Source organism: Ambystoma mexicanum, chromosome 3p (assembly GCF_040938575.1).
Source record: "Ambystoma mexicanum isolate Mex_15411 chromosome 3p, UKY_AmexF1_1, whole genome shotgun sequence".
In the NCBI taxonomy this organism is placed as follows: Eukaryota; Metazoa; Chordata; class Amphibia; order Caudata; family Ambystomatidae; genus Ambystoma; species Ambystoma mexicanum.
The window spans coordinates 846,637,954-846,653,662 of record NC_090925.1 but is presented as its reverse complement, the minus strand read 5'-3'; the positions used below and the strand labels follow the sequence as shown (position 1 = coordinate 846,653,662).

At 45.5% G+C, this 15,709-nt stretch overlaps 1 protein-coding gene across 2 annotated transcripts in view; it reads left to right on the top strand.

Annotated features, from left to right (window-relative positions):
• LOC138580989 (serine/threonine-protein kinase NLK2-like) overlaps positions 1-15,709 on the top strand; it is a 370,858-nt gene that overhangs the window by 264,397 nt on the left and 90,752 nt on the right. The window contains exon 10 of one of the 2 annotated variants that reach the window (XM_069651968.1): positions 9,705-10,706. The exons of the other annotated variant lie outside the window; for it this stretch is intronic. Within the exon in view, the coding sequence (XP_069508069.1) occupies positions 9,705-9,715 (11 nt within the window). The 3' untranslated portion in view covers positions 9,716-10,706. Of the gene's footprint in view, positions 1-9,704; positions 10,707-15,709 lie in introns of those variants that run through there. 2 annotated transcript variants of the gene reach the window in all.

The window sequence follows — 15,709 nt, the reverse complement described above, 5'->3', positions numbered from 1 at the left end:
CCTTGGCAGACAACTTGAGCAATATTCCCACTCAGTAGCATCCACCTCGAGATGCAAAGGGCCAAAGAGCCTGCACAATTAGAGCCGTGCAGACCTAGAGACCGCACAGATGAGACAACCCTTTGGGGCTTGCTTCAAAAACAACACCCAAGTAAACCTACTGGGACACAACCTCAATTGCCACACCATTCATATTCCACCCCACTCTAACCAAATGTCTGTGAGAGTTTCAAAAACCACAATCTTAGTTTTATTGATGTTTACCCTTCGGGAATTCAGGACTGAATAGGAGTTGAGGTTGTCCAGGGAGCATTCTTTTCCATATGTTCTTTTCAGTTTGTATTGCGTTGTTCACAATAGAAGTACTTTTTACATTATTTAAATTAATTTTGAATTTGCTCTACATGTTTTATACAGCTATTGAATACCCCAACTCTATGGACGTTTTATTTGTCAAAAATACAATAAAACAGTATATTTTGTATATTATTTTCTGCCACATTTATTTGTTTTAACTTAGCCCACAACTGCCTGTAACCTCATTCATTGTGTGGTTAAATAACTTTCCCCAGAATCAGGTTTCTGAATGGCCCATTTGGGGACAACCCTCCTTGTTTTGACTTATAATACTCATTTGTTCCAAACTGCTTCTGAGGTCTCCCTTCGAGTACTGTTTTCATCAGGTTATACGGCAATGCATTTACTCTGCAACACACATATAAAAAAGTCACTTAAAGGGAGCACAATAAGTGGTTTGTGCAACATGAGCTTAGTTCAAGGTTCTAGAGACTGTTTCTTCGCCGTGCAAGTCTTTTGAGTCCAAAAACAAGGCAGATCGGAGAGGGCTTGAAGTCTTGACAAACAGTAAATTATGAAGAGATCCTGCGGATTTCTTAGAGTGTCTAAAGTTATTGAAGCAACAAATTAGCAACTAACAAAGGAGACCTAAAACGGAATTGAGAAAGGGGGACACGAGCAGCGGCTTGGATCAGAGGTAAGAGGGGATTGCCCTGGACACCTCTACATGCACTCCAACGCTCTGGAGCGACTTCTTGGAATCAGGTTAGCAATACCTTTTTCCCCCAACAGTACCTTTTTGGTTTGAAGAACATGTTTGTGTTGGCTTCTCTGCTATGTGGCATCTGTGGACCCGATCTGGATTCCTTGGTCTGATGACGAAAAGGCAGGACAATGGACAATGTCTCCCAGCAGCAGTCACGAGGGAGGACCTATAGCATAACTTTTAGCAACTTATTGGTTCACTCTGCGGTTTTAGCGCCTTTTCAGCAGCACCAACCAAGGACACGGATCGCCCAGTCAATCATGTTCGCTTGCTGCAGACCCTCACTCTGGTGAGGGGGTCTGGGTGAGTTGTATCGGATCTCTGGAGTGGCCGTACAGGTTCAGCAAAGATTTCAATGGATTCGGCCTTTCCACGACTATGCACTCGAAATGGGCAGCAGGTTTCCTGGTATTGGGGTTCCGCAGCTCTTTAAGCTTCTAGGACCATGGTAGATGGCTTGTTTCAAAGTTCTTGGGACTGATTGTTTCCACCATCCAAAGGGAAGGAGTCGTCTTCTTCGGAGCTCCTCTGTCGCATAGAAAACTGGGACAGGACAGCAGTGGTCGCTTCACGGTCTTGCAAAGGGTATTCAGGCATCTCTGGTCATCTTCGGTTACTTCTTTCCTATGGTTGACTAGCTTTACACTCCAGAAGCCTCACCTTTTATGCTGTTCCAGCACACACTCCTCTGCAATCTCTCTCAGAATTTTACATAAAGGGGCGATTGGCTGTTCAATCAGTACAGCCAGACCCCCTGTGGGAGCTGGAACTATTCAAGCATTCCAGCAGACAAAGGACAATGGGGGGGGGGAGAGAGACTCATCCCCCACTTCCTGCTTCCCAGACACTCTGTAGCCTAGGCGGGGGATACCTACTGGTTCCTGCCAAAGGCAAGATGCGCACAGACCTCCCCCTCCCTGAATGGTAGAAGAGCTCACCAAGAACAACCACGCACTTAATGGCGAAAAAGAAAGGAGGCCCAATGTTGGTACTTGGTTACCCCTATTGTACACTACCGTGGCTATGGACATAGCCTATGGTATAGAAATAAAACAAATACACTATAGTTGGTAGAACCCATCCACTGCCATCAGCCATAACTAGGTGATTGTCTGTGACTAAAAAGTGATAGGAGCAGAGAGAAGGGGGGAGACTAACTGAAGGTGGCGTGTGCCAATCTCTGATTATAGAGTTTTTGGGAAAGATACTAATTATCTCTATACCCTTAGTAACTGTAGTTACTTGATGATATAGAAAAAGAATCTTAAAAGAGGCCCCGGCAACACTGCCCATAAGAAGCTGTGTGCTGCACTAGTAAAACACAATGATTTAAGAGCTATGGAGCAGACAGACTCCGTAGTACAGGTTGAATACAAAGAATGGAGTTCCAAAAGAGAGAGCCCACAAGAATGAATGAATGAATGAATGAATGAATGAATGAATGAATGAATGAATGAATGAATGAATGAATGGAAAAATGCTCCATTCATTCAAGTTTGAAAGAAAAAGGTCCAGAAGTCTAGCAAAATGTTCTGAGGGTCTCTCAGGGGAGGGGGGGGGTGAAGCACAAAAATGATAAATCTTGCTAAATAGGCTGATTTCTCAACTGCAGTACAGCACCCAATGGGTGACCATTTTCTCAAAATCGCCCCGTCTTCTTTTCTCACCATTTTTCGTTTAGAAGTTCCTTCTGGACTCTCCTATCATTCCAGTTGGGGGTGGGTCCTTTGTGAATTTTGTCCTTGGCAGGCTTCTTGTGTGAAGCCTGCCCAGGCTCCAGTGTGTCTGGAAAGGCAGGAAGTGAGGGAGGGTCCCGAAACGTTGCTGTCCTTTGTCTGGTGTGCCTGGCTGAAACCAGTTTAAACTGGGCAGCTAGCTGTCCTGCGGGAAGGCTGACCCCCAGGTGATTGACGGCTCCATCAGAGGGAATGAATGGGTTCCAGCATATAAGGTGAGGATTTTTGGACCACCGGCAGAGTCGACCACTGGAATTGGAAACCAAAGCAGAATATGTGCAGAGACGGCAGCAGCACCTCAACAACCGCAGTATCAGTGAAGCCCTGCAGATATTCTGACCCCGTTTTAAATCTACAAAGAAGCTCTGCTAAGGTCGACTTCCTCCTTTAGGCTGGTGGGAACAATCCGCCTCAAGAGCTTCATCAAATTGGGCCTGTTGGGACAGACAGGGAGAGTCGACTCAATTTTGTCGCTTGCTGTCTTTGACGGCAGCCACGGTGGTCTTGGGGGGAGCGGGGGGGAGGGAAACCAATCTTTCAAGTGCTCCGGAAGTGTGGCTGTTGTGCTGGGTGGACTGTGTCTCCTGCTTCATGTGGAATTTGTGCTGAATTCGCGTGTCCTTCGCTTTCTGACACGGCGTCGGCAAGGTGAAGCCGCTACTGCCGTTCATTTGCGCGTGACGCGCTGACTCCGGACTCTGGACTACCTCCTAACAAGCCTTGTGTCACTCACTCCAGGTGAACTCTTGACTTGCGGCTCTTGCCGCACATTTAGTTTCCCTGTTGGGCGGAGAGTTCAACTCACTCTCTGATTCTTTCTTTGCGGCCCCGCCCTCCCTGCTCCGCTTCCCGCCTGCTCCCCACCCACAGCCTCTTCCTTATCAGCACTGGTGCACGCGCATCCGGCGCGTGCATCCGAAGTGCTCCGGAAGTGTGGCTGTTGGGCTGTTTGGCTGGCGGTGGTCGGGGGGTTGAGTTACTAAACATTATGTGGTATTGACATTGCTATTGTTTTTGTACCCTTTGAGCAAATGTACCTTTATTTCTATTTACTACGCTGATTTTTTCACATCTACAAGATAAGGAAAAACAAAATGTTGGGCATGAAAAATGATGTTGGAGCGAATTTCTTTGCTGCTGTCAGCACTCGACGAGCGAGTTTAGCCCGAGCTGCTGCCCTCCCTCTACCAGTTATCAACAATGATGAGGAAGCACTATTGCAATGTGCACAAGACTGCTCTATTGTAGGTAAAAATACAGAGGAGTAAATAGACCCATCCCAACCCCTCTTTTTGGAACCTGACTCTCCTGATGATACTCAAATTACAAAGAAAATAGCCCTGTACAAAGATAAGGTTACTAATGTACAGGACCCATGTATAGCTAGCGATTTTGATTATGATAATTTCAATGAACCCCCATCCTCTTTTCTCTTAGGATCAGAGGATTTTGTTGCCCCTGGTACGGGGAATTTTGCTACTGTGGGCATGGGGGAGTTGGTTGAATCTAGTCACTCTGCTAACATGGATTTTATGGCAATGATGGGTATTTTCAATCGTCTGAACTTAGAAAACAGATGGCTGCTATAACCAATCTGGCATCTGAAATAGATAACCTACCCAAGAATCTGGGCGAGTCCCTTGCTACGGTACTTCCGCCTATTTTGGGGAAGGAGCTGAGGGAGGTTTCTGGTGCCAAAATTTCTAATGTTAAGACCATTTCTTTACATGCAGATGAAATAATTATACTACCTCCCACTCAGGAAGAAGGCAGTGTCGACCTGCCCCATGGCGAAGGGACCACAGGTAATAAGTCCTCGACTGAAAAAGAATTATCTGATACATTTGAGGATTTTGAAGTAAAAATATCTAAACGGCAGGGGAAAAAACTGGCTAAAATTAAGAAAAACAACTGTAACAAAGCCCTCAAAAAATCTTCTCGCAAATTTATGAGGGCCCCTGAACTCAAACATGCCCTGCTTGATGTGGATGTAATCTCTGTCCCGGAGAAAAAATGCGAAAATCAAAACAAACACTTAAACATACAACACAATCATGATGTCATATTAGTAGAGAATGCCATGGTTCTCAAGGCTTTTTTTCTGAGGGGGATTTGGCTTTGTGTGATCTTTTAAAAAAGGGAAGCCATGTATGAGATCTTTAAAGCGACTCCTTCTCTTGAAAATCTTCTTGAGCGTTCGAACCATAATCTGGCCTGAGGTCGGAATGCTCAAGCTGATCCGATTGGTAGCAATGTCACGCTAGACTTGAAATATGCTGATCATGTCACCAATCCTGGATTGACGATAAAATCAGGAAAAAAGTGTGTTACCATTGAAAACACTGGTACGACCACCACTGGTTTGACTGTACCTACAGTTCCTACTCAACCTATTTTGTCTAGTGAACATAATCCTGTCAATATTGTGGATGTTACCCATGAGCCAACAATGACTCCCAATGCTGTGGGGAAAGGGCCGGTGGGGTCCACCTACAACAAAAAGGAGGATGAAATTCAACATATCATTTTGAAGATACTTGGAGACAATATGTTACTCCAACCAGAGTCTAAACTGCCCATTCCTATTGCTCCAATCAAGACCATAGAATCTTCATGTGTTAGCAATATAGGGAGTGATCCTGGTAGGACTAGGGGCTTTGAAGAGCAATGGTATCCGAATGAACCCATTGAAGAATATGAACACACCCTATCTTCTGTTGTGCTACCTGACCCTGATTTAAGACAACCAGCTAGGCCCGAACTCCCTGGCTTAATCCTTAAAACGCTTTTTAAGGACAATGGTAATGTCCCTTTAAATAGATCTTACATTTTATCCTTGTTTGCCGCCATACCCGAACTCAATCTCATATCATCCACGGATATCTATTTGGTTGATTTTATACACAAATACAGGTATGACTATGTTCTTTTGACTATCCCCTCACCTTTGGTGAGATCGCTACTCTTGAAGGAGGCGGAACAACTGCAATCCAGAGGTTTCGATATATACGAACATAATTCCACCTCACTTAAGGACCCTAATTTGCCACCTAAGCAAGTGAAACATGAAATTGGCCATTTACGGCCAAACCTAGATAGGGTGAACTCTAAACCCAATTCGGAATTGGACAAGCAAGAGTGGAGGTGGTTAGCCCTGTCCCTGCGTGAGTCGATTGACTCGCTAAAGCGGCTGCGAAAACCACTCGAGCTCTGAATGTGTTCTAAATTTTGTGAGTTGGAATACGAGAGGTAGTTTTAACCTCTTGCAGAATGAGGATCTCATGTGTTTCCTTGCCAAGTTTGATTTTATCCTACTTCAAGAAACCTGGTGTAGAACTGAATTATGCTGGGATGGTGTTATGGTGATTTCTAACTGTACTCATGGCGGGAATAAGGGCCGTCCCAAAGGGGGACTCATTATAGCAGCCAAGATAACTACCGACTTAGTAAAAACTGGGGAATGGCGTTGTTCACATCACTTTCTCATTGTCTCCTTTTTGCTGGGGGCAACCCAGGATTGTTTAGCCATTCTTATGGTTAGTGTGTACTGGAACCCAAACAAACTAACTGATTTGCAACTTGCCAATGAACTTACCAAGTTGGGATCCATCATTGAACAGTGGCTGGTCGACAATAAAGGGGGTCAACTGGTTATTGCTGGGGATCTTAATGCGGACTGTTATAGTGAATGCATGTCTGGTGATATCATTTTAGCCAACACTTGTGATTCAGTCAGAATTGGTGGTAATCCCAAGCTGAGGGGTAGGATGTGGTCTCACTTTGCGGAATTGTGGGCTGTGGATATACTGTACAACAACCACTTTACATGGAAAACTCGGGGTCTTACCTCTATTATTGACTATATCTTTCTTTCCAGCTACTTGACAACTGGTATGAGTAAATTCGAGGTCAGGGAAACTAGCTGTAGTGACCATTGTTTCTTGATGTTTGAAATTAATGTAAATGTCCAAAGTACGAGTGTGTGAGTACAAACATGAGTTATCCTCCAGTCCAAAAGGCAATAGAATTAAGTGGACCTTTAGGAAAAATGCAAAGTTCACCTCGACTATGGTGACTGATTTTGAGGGCATGACTCTGCATCAACGGGTGGATTGCTATTCTGTGGTCAATTTCAGTGCATACATTTATTATACCATCAATAACTTAGAGAAACAATCACTGAAAAATCCTAAAGTAAAAAACTAACATAAGCACCGCACTGATAGCAAAATTCACGAACGTAGAATTATCTATAGGAAACAATTAAGTCTACGTAAATCCGATCTTACTCAACCTGATGTTGTGCAAAAGATAAAGTTAATCAAACAAAGTTACAAAAATTGGTTGATCCATCATAAAGGCCAACTTTTGCAGCAGGATGGTGAAGCCATGCTACGAGCCCTAAGAGGGACCAATTGTTCCAACTTTTGGTCTCTAATTAACGAATCTGAAAGACCCCAAAAGTTAGCTAACATGCACTCTATTAGCGAAGACTCTTGGTTGGGTCATTTTGCAAATCTGTACCCTCCCACCAACTGCACTGAATCGATAGAGCTAATTCAGAGTCCGATTTGGACCCTAGAATTCACTAAAGAAGACATCTCGAACCTTATAGTTAAATCTAAGAATTCAGCTGCTCCTGGTCCTAACAATCTCACCAACAAATTGCTTAAAGTGGATCCCGATCACTGGGCCCTTATTTTGCATTTGCCGTTTGAAAATGTTCTTAGAAGCAAATATATTCCTGTATCTTGGAGGGTTTCTATTGTAATTCCGGTATTTAAAAAGGGCTCTAGGATGGATCCCGCCAGTTACAGACCGATAGCAATAGGCGATCCGGAATCCAAGATTTTTGCCTCGTTGGTCTTACGGGATCTGGAAAAATGGATCACAGATAAACCATATTCTTGACCCCAAACAGATTGGTTTAAAAAAAAATATTGGTACCGACTATGGAGGTTTGATACTCAAATCCCTCACGTCTAGATCCACTAAGGCTGCCAAACCATCTATCTTTGTGGCATCCATGGATCTAAGCTCTGCTTTCGATCTTGTAGATAGGACAATATTATGGCAAATACTAAAAGATCTTGACATTCCTAGCCACCTGCTCACAATTATTATGGCTCTCTATTCTGACACTAGGATCAGAGTAAGACTTAATTCGGATGGTCTACTTTCTAAGGAATTGATTATCCCAAACAGCCTTCGACAAGGCTGTATGTTAGCCCCCACTATTTTCAATCTTTATGTTAGTGGTGCCAATAAAGCTTTGGATAACAAGGGTTTGGTCTGTCCCAAATTGAATAATACTTCCCTGGCGTGGATGGCATACGCGGATGACTTTCTTCTTATTGATTCCACAAAGATTGGCCTACAGCGACTGCTTAAGGCCTTTTGAAAGGTTCATTCTGGACCTACGGCTCAAGATCAATCCTTCTAAGACCGTTATTGTGCGCTTTGGCAGACCCAATAAAAAGGAAAACACTTTCACCTGGCTTTGTGGTAATAAAATCATCAAGGCCCAATCAGCCTTTAAATATTTGGGCTTTTATTTCTCCGGAACAGGAACGACTAATCTAATCAAAAGTCAGTTGAAACTAAAAGCCGAGATCGCAATCAGGCAACTACGGGCAATCGAAACAAAATTTGGGAAGTTTTCGGCGACCCCGCTTAGAGATTTCCACATTAAAAAAAGTCATACCTCGTCTCACGTATGGCCTGGACCTGTTTTCAGAAGACCTACATGCATATTTGACATACATTGAAGGCTACATTTGGAGGTCTGTACTTTTCTTTCTACCCAAATGTCTGCCATTGGCATTGATCAAATATGAATTTGGTTTAACATCTCTAGCCACAATTGTTACTTGGAAACGTATGCATCTGTGGCATAAATGCGATGGATCAGGGGAGGATACACTATATGCTTGTGCTGCAAGGGATCCTGCAAATCCTTTTTTCAATATACTATATAATGAGACGATGCAATGTCTAGTTAGAATTGGTATGTCTGCAGTCTCACTTCGTAACAAACCCAAGAAAGTTAAAATGAGTCTCGAGGGTTTTGACTGGCAATCAACCAAAAGTAAAATTACCGAAACCAAATTGTATAAACATGCATGTTCCATCTGGAAATGGGTCCTTGCTATGGAATGCTATCTTAAGAAATATCCTAGCAAACAAATGCGGAATGACTTCATGCGCTTCAGATTCAATGTCATTCAAACTAATCAAATTAACTGTATTAGAAACTGTATATTGGGGGACTGGAAATGGTGTCGTTTTTGTAACAAGGAAGGAGTGGTAGAAACACTACAACATATTTTGCTGGTGTGTCCTGGACGTTTATCTTATAGGATACTTTATTTTGCACAATTTGTACACTCAACCCACGAGGTAAATAGAGAATTTATATGGCACAGAATGTTACATGAGAATTCACCAACTCTGAACATTCGAGTCACTTCTTTTTTGAGAAATGTATGTGAACTTTGCTAGCCGGATGCAAATTTGTTGTCTTTCCTTATTTTCTGACGGAAAGCACTTTGATGCTAAGGAATAAGTTCCTCTTGTAACCTAACCACGATTATGATGTTTTTTAATCCTCCCTACTGATTTGATTCATAATGAATTTTCTTTTTTTTAGGTAAACGAATTATTGTTTTGTTTGCTTTTTAAACAGAATCAATTATGTATTTAATGTAATGTTTCAGACTTTCTTATTTTCTATATTTCGTAAAAATGTTGTAACTAACCGATTCTGTAATTCGTTAATTTGGTGATTCTGTTCATTGTTTCTTGCTTTTCTCTTAAATTTTTGTAAAGGTTTATTATAAACCAAAACAAATAAATAAAAAAAATTGGGCCATCCCCTAACGTTTTACTACTTTCCCGGGCTGCAGAACACCAATAGCCGAGGTACCTGCACACTTTTCATGTGCATCGTCTTGCAATCAATATATCTCGCTGAAACTTCAGACACCCTTGTGGGCCTCCAGAAGTTGAAATTCTTCTCAAAGTCTCCACACCAGATTTAAGGACGAAGAAACAGTGGAGAATCTGACCGTTGATATCCGCTCCCTCTTGGTGCTAAGAAAAAGGGGCCAACACCACAGACTGCTGCTGGAGTGAGCTGAATCCTTTGCTGGAGATCTCTCGAATGCTGCCGCAGAAGCCTACCAAAGGGCCCCTCTTTCGTCACCACGACCAAGGAGCGGGAATCGGGGTCTTCATTGCTGCATCAGAAAGGCGACCAGATACATTCTCAACTTCACTCTTCAGGTTCTGTGAGGCTTAGGTTACACTTACCGTAGGCCATTTTCAGTTATTGTTTGCTGTTTGTCGACATTTGGGAGTGGACCTCCACTCCTCTGGGGCTCCTGTGCTTTCTACATGAACAACCAACTGGTTATTTAACTTTTCTCTGAATATTGTCTTCCAAACTGGTGCTGTGGTTTTGCAAGTTTCCCAAAAGTCCATCTTGATTCTACTGGCTTGGGTAATGCTTGTTCCTCCACAACCTGAACTATGAACACTTTTCTAGTTGGGAAACAGACTGCCTAAACCACTCTTGGAGAGTTACATGTTTACTTAAGTTGCTAGTTGTGTTTTGTTTAACCTTTACTTCCCCTTAAACTGAATTTTTCAAAGGTGATACATAGAAGTGCTTTTACTGACCTTAACTGAAGTCACTCTGTGTGCTGGATATGAAAAATATATGAAGTTACTCACCTGCATTATTGTTCCTTTTCCAATCGTATTCCATTTTTAATTGAATTGTATTCATAGTTGCTGCATTTTAGAATTGCGTGTATGTGTGTGTATGAACAAGCGGTTAGAATACCGCAAAACGCGTCGTCTGCTATCCATGTTCCTTTCCCTTTCTAAAGCACTTTAACTAATAAATATATTTTCCTGCTGCCTGGATTTGCTATCATGCATCTTTCTTGCTGAGACTGTACATTGCTCTCGGGAGTGCAACCCTCTGCATTTGCCTTTTTTCAAAGGGCATTTTTCCTTTCTTTTGAAAGAAAAAAAAAAAATATATATATATATATATATATCTATCTCTCTGAGGCTTGTGGAATCTGCTTAGATCACATGCTGTCCATAGGCCAACATCTAGTGGAAGCTGCAGAGTATTAGTTTGTTTTTCAAAAATGGGCGTCGACACAGGGCGTGCCAGTAATACTATCCCTAGTGTGACGTCCACTGTACCCATGATCCCTCACGCGTCTAGGACCCTCAGATTGTTTTTTTCCGCCATGCTGGTCGGAAGCACTAAGCAGAGTTCCCTGACTTAGTCAGATTTTGCAAATATTGTTATATAGTTCCCCATTTACTCCACCTCGAGTCTCTGAACATCGGCACTCGCCCCCGGATCGGAGAAAATTCAACCGTCGGACTACAGCGACGGATTTGGGCCTCGGAAGGCCTCTGGCCTCGGCCCGGGCCTCGGAAGTCCTCTGGACTCGGCCCTGCAAGTAGGCAGAGTGGGGGGTGGCACATATCCTACACTCTGATTAATATAGGTACATTACTTATATTCCTACACTCCCAGCCCGCTTCCACAGGGTGCGTATGGAGGGTACCCCTTTTCAATTTTGCCCAAAGTGCAACCGCAAGTATCCTTGGGTTGACAGACACGCCACGTGTAACCCCTGCTTGCTGAGGGACCACCCCGAGGTGAATTGCAGAGCGTGCAGTCGGTTTAAACCGAAGACCCTTAAGGACCGTTCGACAAAGCTTTGGGCCCACCACGCCAGGCGACAAGAGGCCATGGCCGCGGAGGGTGCCTTCAGCGATGGCAGCGACGCCGTACTTTCGGACGGCAAGAGCAATGTGGCGTCGATAGACAGCCAAGCGCAAATCCCCGACCTCGGAAGGTTGTCCGGCAGGGCAGCTATGGGGAAGACCCCCGGCGACACGAGCGCTACCCACACCACTTCCAGCAAACAAAGGTCCAACTGAGACTCGACGCGCACGTCGAGTTCTCGGAAAGAGGCACGAAGAGAACGGTCCACCAAGTCAGTGTCCTCTGGGCGTTCGCGTTCGAGATCGCCGCATGACACCAGGCAACTCTCCACTCTTGCTAAGAGTGCCTCGCTCCCTTTAGTGACTGAGGTTCGGTCATCGGAGGACAACGCCGACCTCTACCCCCAGGCCGCACTCCAGGAGTCAGCGTCTGCAGGCAGCGCAAAGGCTGCTACCGAATCCCTTATTCTCCAGAGACAGGGACTCTACCCCTGAATTTCGGCGCCAGGCACCGAAAAGCTCTGATAGGGCCCAAAAATCAGGGAAACACTCTTCCACCTACAGGGAGGGGGGAAAACAAAGAAGTAAGCAGTCCCAGCCTACTTCCACTCCTAAACTACATTCTACACCACCTAAACAGATGGACAAGTCTCAGTCTCTTGTCCCTAAGGCCCCTGTTCAGGCCAGTAGGTCTAGTCAGGACAAATCTCAGTCTGTTGTCCCCAAGACCCCTGTTCAAACCAGTAGGTCTAGTCAGGAAAAAACAGGGAAAGCAATCCAGGAAAGAGTTATTCCCAGTTCAAGGGAATGGTCCAGTGATGACCTAGACAGAGTAATGTCAAGGATGTCATCATTGGCAGATTTCAACGCCAAAAACCCGGAACACTTTCTCTCTTATACCCCAGAAGGGTCAACTCCCTCAGGCTCTAAGGATCCAATACCCCCAAGTAAGAAGTCCCGGGGTGAAGCACCAACTCAGTCTTCAGACCCCTTCTATATACAGCCCTATTCTCAATATCAGGAAGATCCATCCTTTGGTGAGGATCCAGACGTGGGCATGTTCGAAGAACAAACTGGGACAGGCTATTATGGGGATGATGAGGACCAAGAGGAGGAGGAGGAGGAGGAGGAGGAGGACGACCACCCAGGTACATACAGGGTAGATTCCCCGGTAGAGAAAGAGCCCGCGGTTACCGACTCCCCTGTTGACAACCAGCCTCTCCTGAATGAGGTCCTGTCCAGAGCGGCACAGCACTTCCACATTGACACCCAAGGGGCTCAGGAAGAGAGGGACTTTGCAGAGGAATTGGTGGGAGAAAGGAGACCTGTTGCTCAGGCCATCCCTATCCTTAGGTCAATACAAAGGAGGATAGACCCTTGCTTTGTTAACCCCAATCTCACTAGGGCAGTAAACCCCAGTATTGAAAAGCTTTTCAGGGCAGCCCATTCTGACCCACTGTACATAAGGGGACATCTCAAACCAGACTCCCTGGTTGTTACTAACACCCGTAAGAGAGCGGGAACACCCTTGTCATCGTCCAAAGCTCCCCCCGACAAGGAGAGCAAGAAGATTTATGGCTTGGGCAGGAAAGTAGCCTCCACTTCCGCCTACCAGGCAAGGATTGCCAACTCTACCACCCTGCTGGCTAGTTACAACTGCCACCAGTGGGAAGAAGTCGCAGCTTTCATAGACTCCGCCCCAGAACCCTTAAACCAATTGGCACGAGTTTCGGCAGAGGGTAGAGCCGTGTCAGGTTGCATTTTAAAATCAACCTTTGATGCCGCGGATAACGCCGGCAGATTAATTGCTGAAAGCACGGTCATCAAGACGCATGCTTGGCTACGGCAGTCTGGTTTCAAGGCCGAGACCCAAGCATCATTGATAGATAAGCCGGTGGAGCCGGATCTATTGTTTGGAAAGGCAGTCGAGGACGTGCGGAAGAATGCCAAGGACGAGTATGAGACACTCAAGTGCCTAGGGCAACTAACCAACAAACCCCCTAACCAGAGAGGGAATGGCAATTTTTCGTCGGCCTCGCGGACAAAACTCCCAAAGAGGCTCAAACTATTCCCAAGGCCACGGTACTACATGGAACACTAACCACCAGTCTACCCAGAGTTATGGCAGGGGTAACAAAAGAGGTTGTGTTAGGGGTAGAGGCAGTCCCGGGCACGCCTCCACCAAAACAGTGACGCTCCGTTCAGGGTCCCTTCTCACGCATCCCCAGTCGGGGGACGCATTTCCATCTTCACCCAAGCTTGGGAAGGGAATCACATCAGACAGATGGGTGCTGTCCACAGTGCCCACAGGATACTGCATAGAACTCCTAGAGCGTCCCCAAAACCACCCTCCACGACAAAGAATACACTCCTTAGACCACCAGAAGATCCTACTCGAAGAGATCGAAAATCTTCTCGCAAACGACGCAATAGAATTCGTCCCGGGACACCAGGTAAACAAGGGTATTTATTCAACTTACTTCCTTGTGCCAAAAAAAGATTTGACAATGCGCCCAGTATTGGACTTAAGGCCTGCAAACAAGTATGTCAAGCCCCAAAAATTTCGCATGACTCCTCTCCAAGAGGTAATTCCCCTCCTAAAAAAGGGGGATTACATGGCAACATTGGATATGAAAGATGCCTATTTTCATATTTCCATGTTCCCAGCGCACAGAAAATATCTGCGCTTCAAGGTGGACAGTCAGCACTACCAGTTCAAGGTACTGCCCTTCGTGATAGCCTCGGCTCCAAGGGTATCCACCAAGGTACTGGCGGTGGCAGCTGCACACCTACGCAGGGAGGCAATCCCAGTGTACCCTTATCTGGACGACTGGCTCATCACGGGGGAGACCCCAGTAATTTGCAGGACAAACATTCAAAGAACTATCGACCTCTTCGAATTGGGCTTCTCCATAAATGAGAAAAAATCAAGTCTGGTGCCCAGCACCTTCAAGCAGTTTCTAGGAGCTGTTCTAAATACTCGAGGGGGGGTTGGCTTTTCCTTCAGAGGAAAGAATTCGGAATATACTACTGCAAATTCCGCAATATCACGCCGGTCGCCAGATAACAGTACGCAAAGCAATGCGTTTGCTGGGCATGATGGCGTCATGTATTTACCTGGTCCCCCACACGCACCTGTGCATGCGTCCCATGCAAGAATGGTTGCAAAACTGTGGTCTCAGGCAAGTGGTCAGTGGGACGATCTAGTGGTCGTTTCGCCAACACTTGTACAAAGCCTCCACTGGTGGACAAGAGACAATCTATCCAAGGGGAAACCCTTTTGCTATCCCGAGATACAGGCGGTAGTCACGACGGACGCATGCCTGACAGGATGGGGATCTCACCATCTCCACCACACAGCTCAGGGTCTCTGGTCTCACACAGTGGCCAAGAATCACATCAACCTGCTAGAGCTTCTGGCAGTTTTCAGAGCACTTCAAGCGTTCGAGCCCCACCTACTGAAACTGTCGGTGCAGATCCGGACGGACCGCACGACAGCCATGTTCTACCTGAACAAGCAAGGAGGGACTTGTTCGCCAAATCTGTCCAGACTTGCCCAGAAAATTTGGATATGGGCACTCAGACGGAACATCTTTCTGTCATCTCATCTCAACATGTTCCAGGGGATCTCAATTCTCTAGCGGACGCTTTGAGCAGAGATCCCCTTCCAGAGGAACATGAATTGTGTCTACACAGAGAAATCGTAGAAGATCTCTTCTCTCAGTGGGGTTTCCCCACTATAGACCTATTCGCCACAAGCTAAAAAAGACAGTGCCCAGGATTCGCATCCAGGTTTCCCCAACCAGACTCTCTGCGGAACGCCCTGTGGATGAACTGGTCAGGGATGTTTGTTTGCGTACGCTTTTCCACCAACTCTTCATCAGGAAGGTGGTGAACAAGATGAACAGAGAGCCGATGACGCTCGTCCTAGTTGCTCCCATGTGGGCGAAACAACCGTGGTTTCCACACCTACGCAGACTTTCGGTGTGCGATCCCATGAAACTCCCAGGCTGGTATAATCTTTTGTCCCAGCACCAAGGTCAGAAGGTGCATCCTCTACCCAACTCTATGACCTCAGGAGCCATGCTGCTAGGTTCATGGAGTTTGGACATCTCAATTTACCACAGAGATGTATGGACATCCTAAAAGAGTC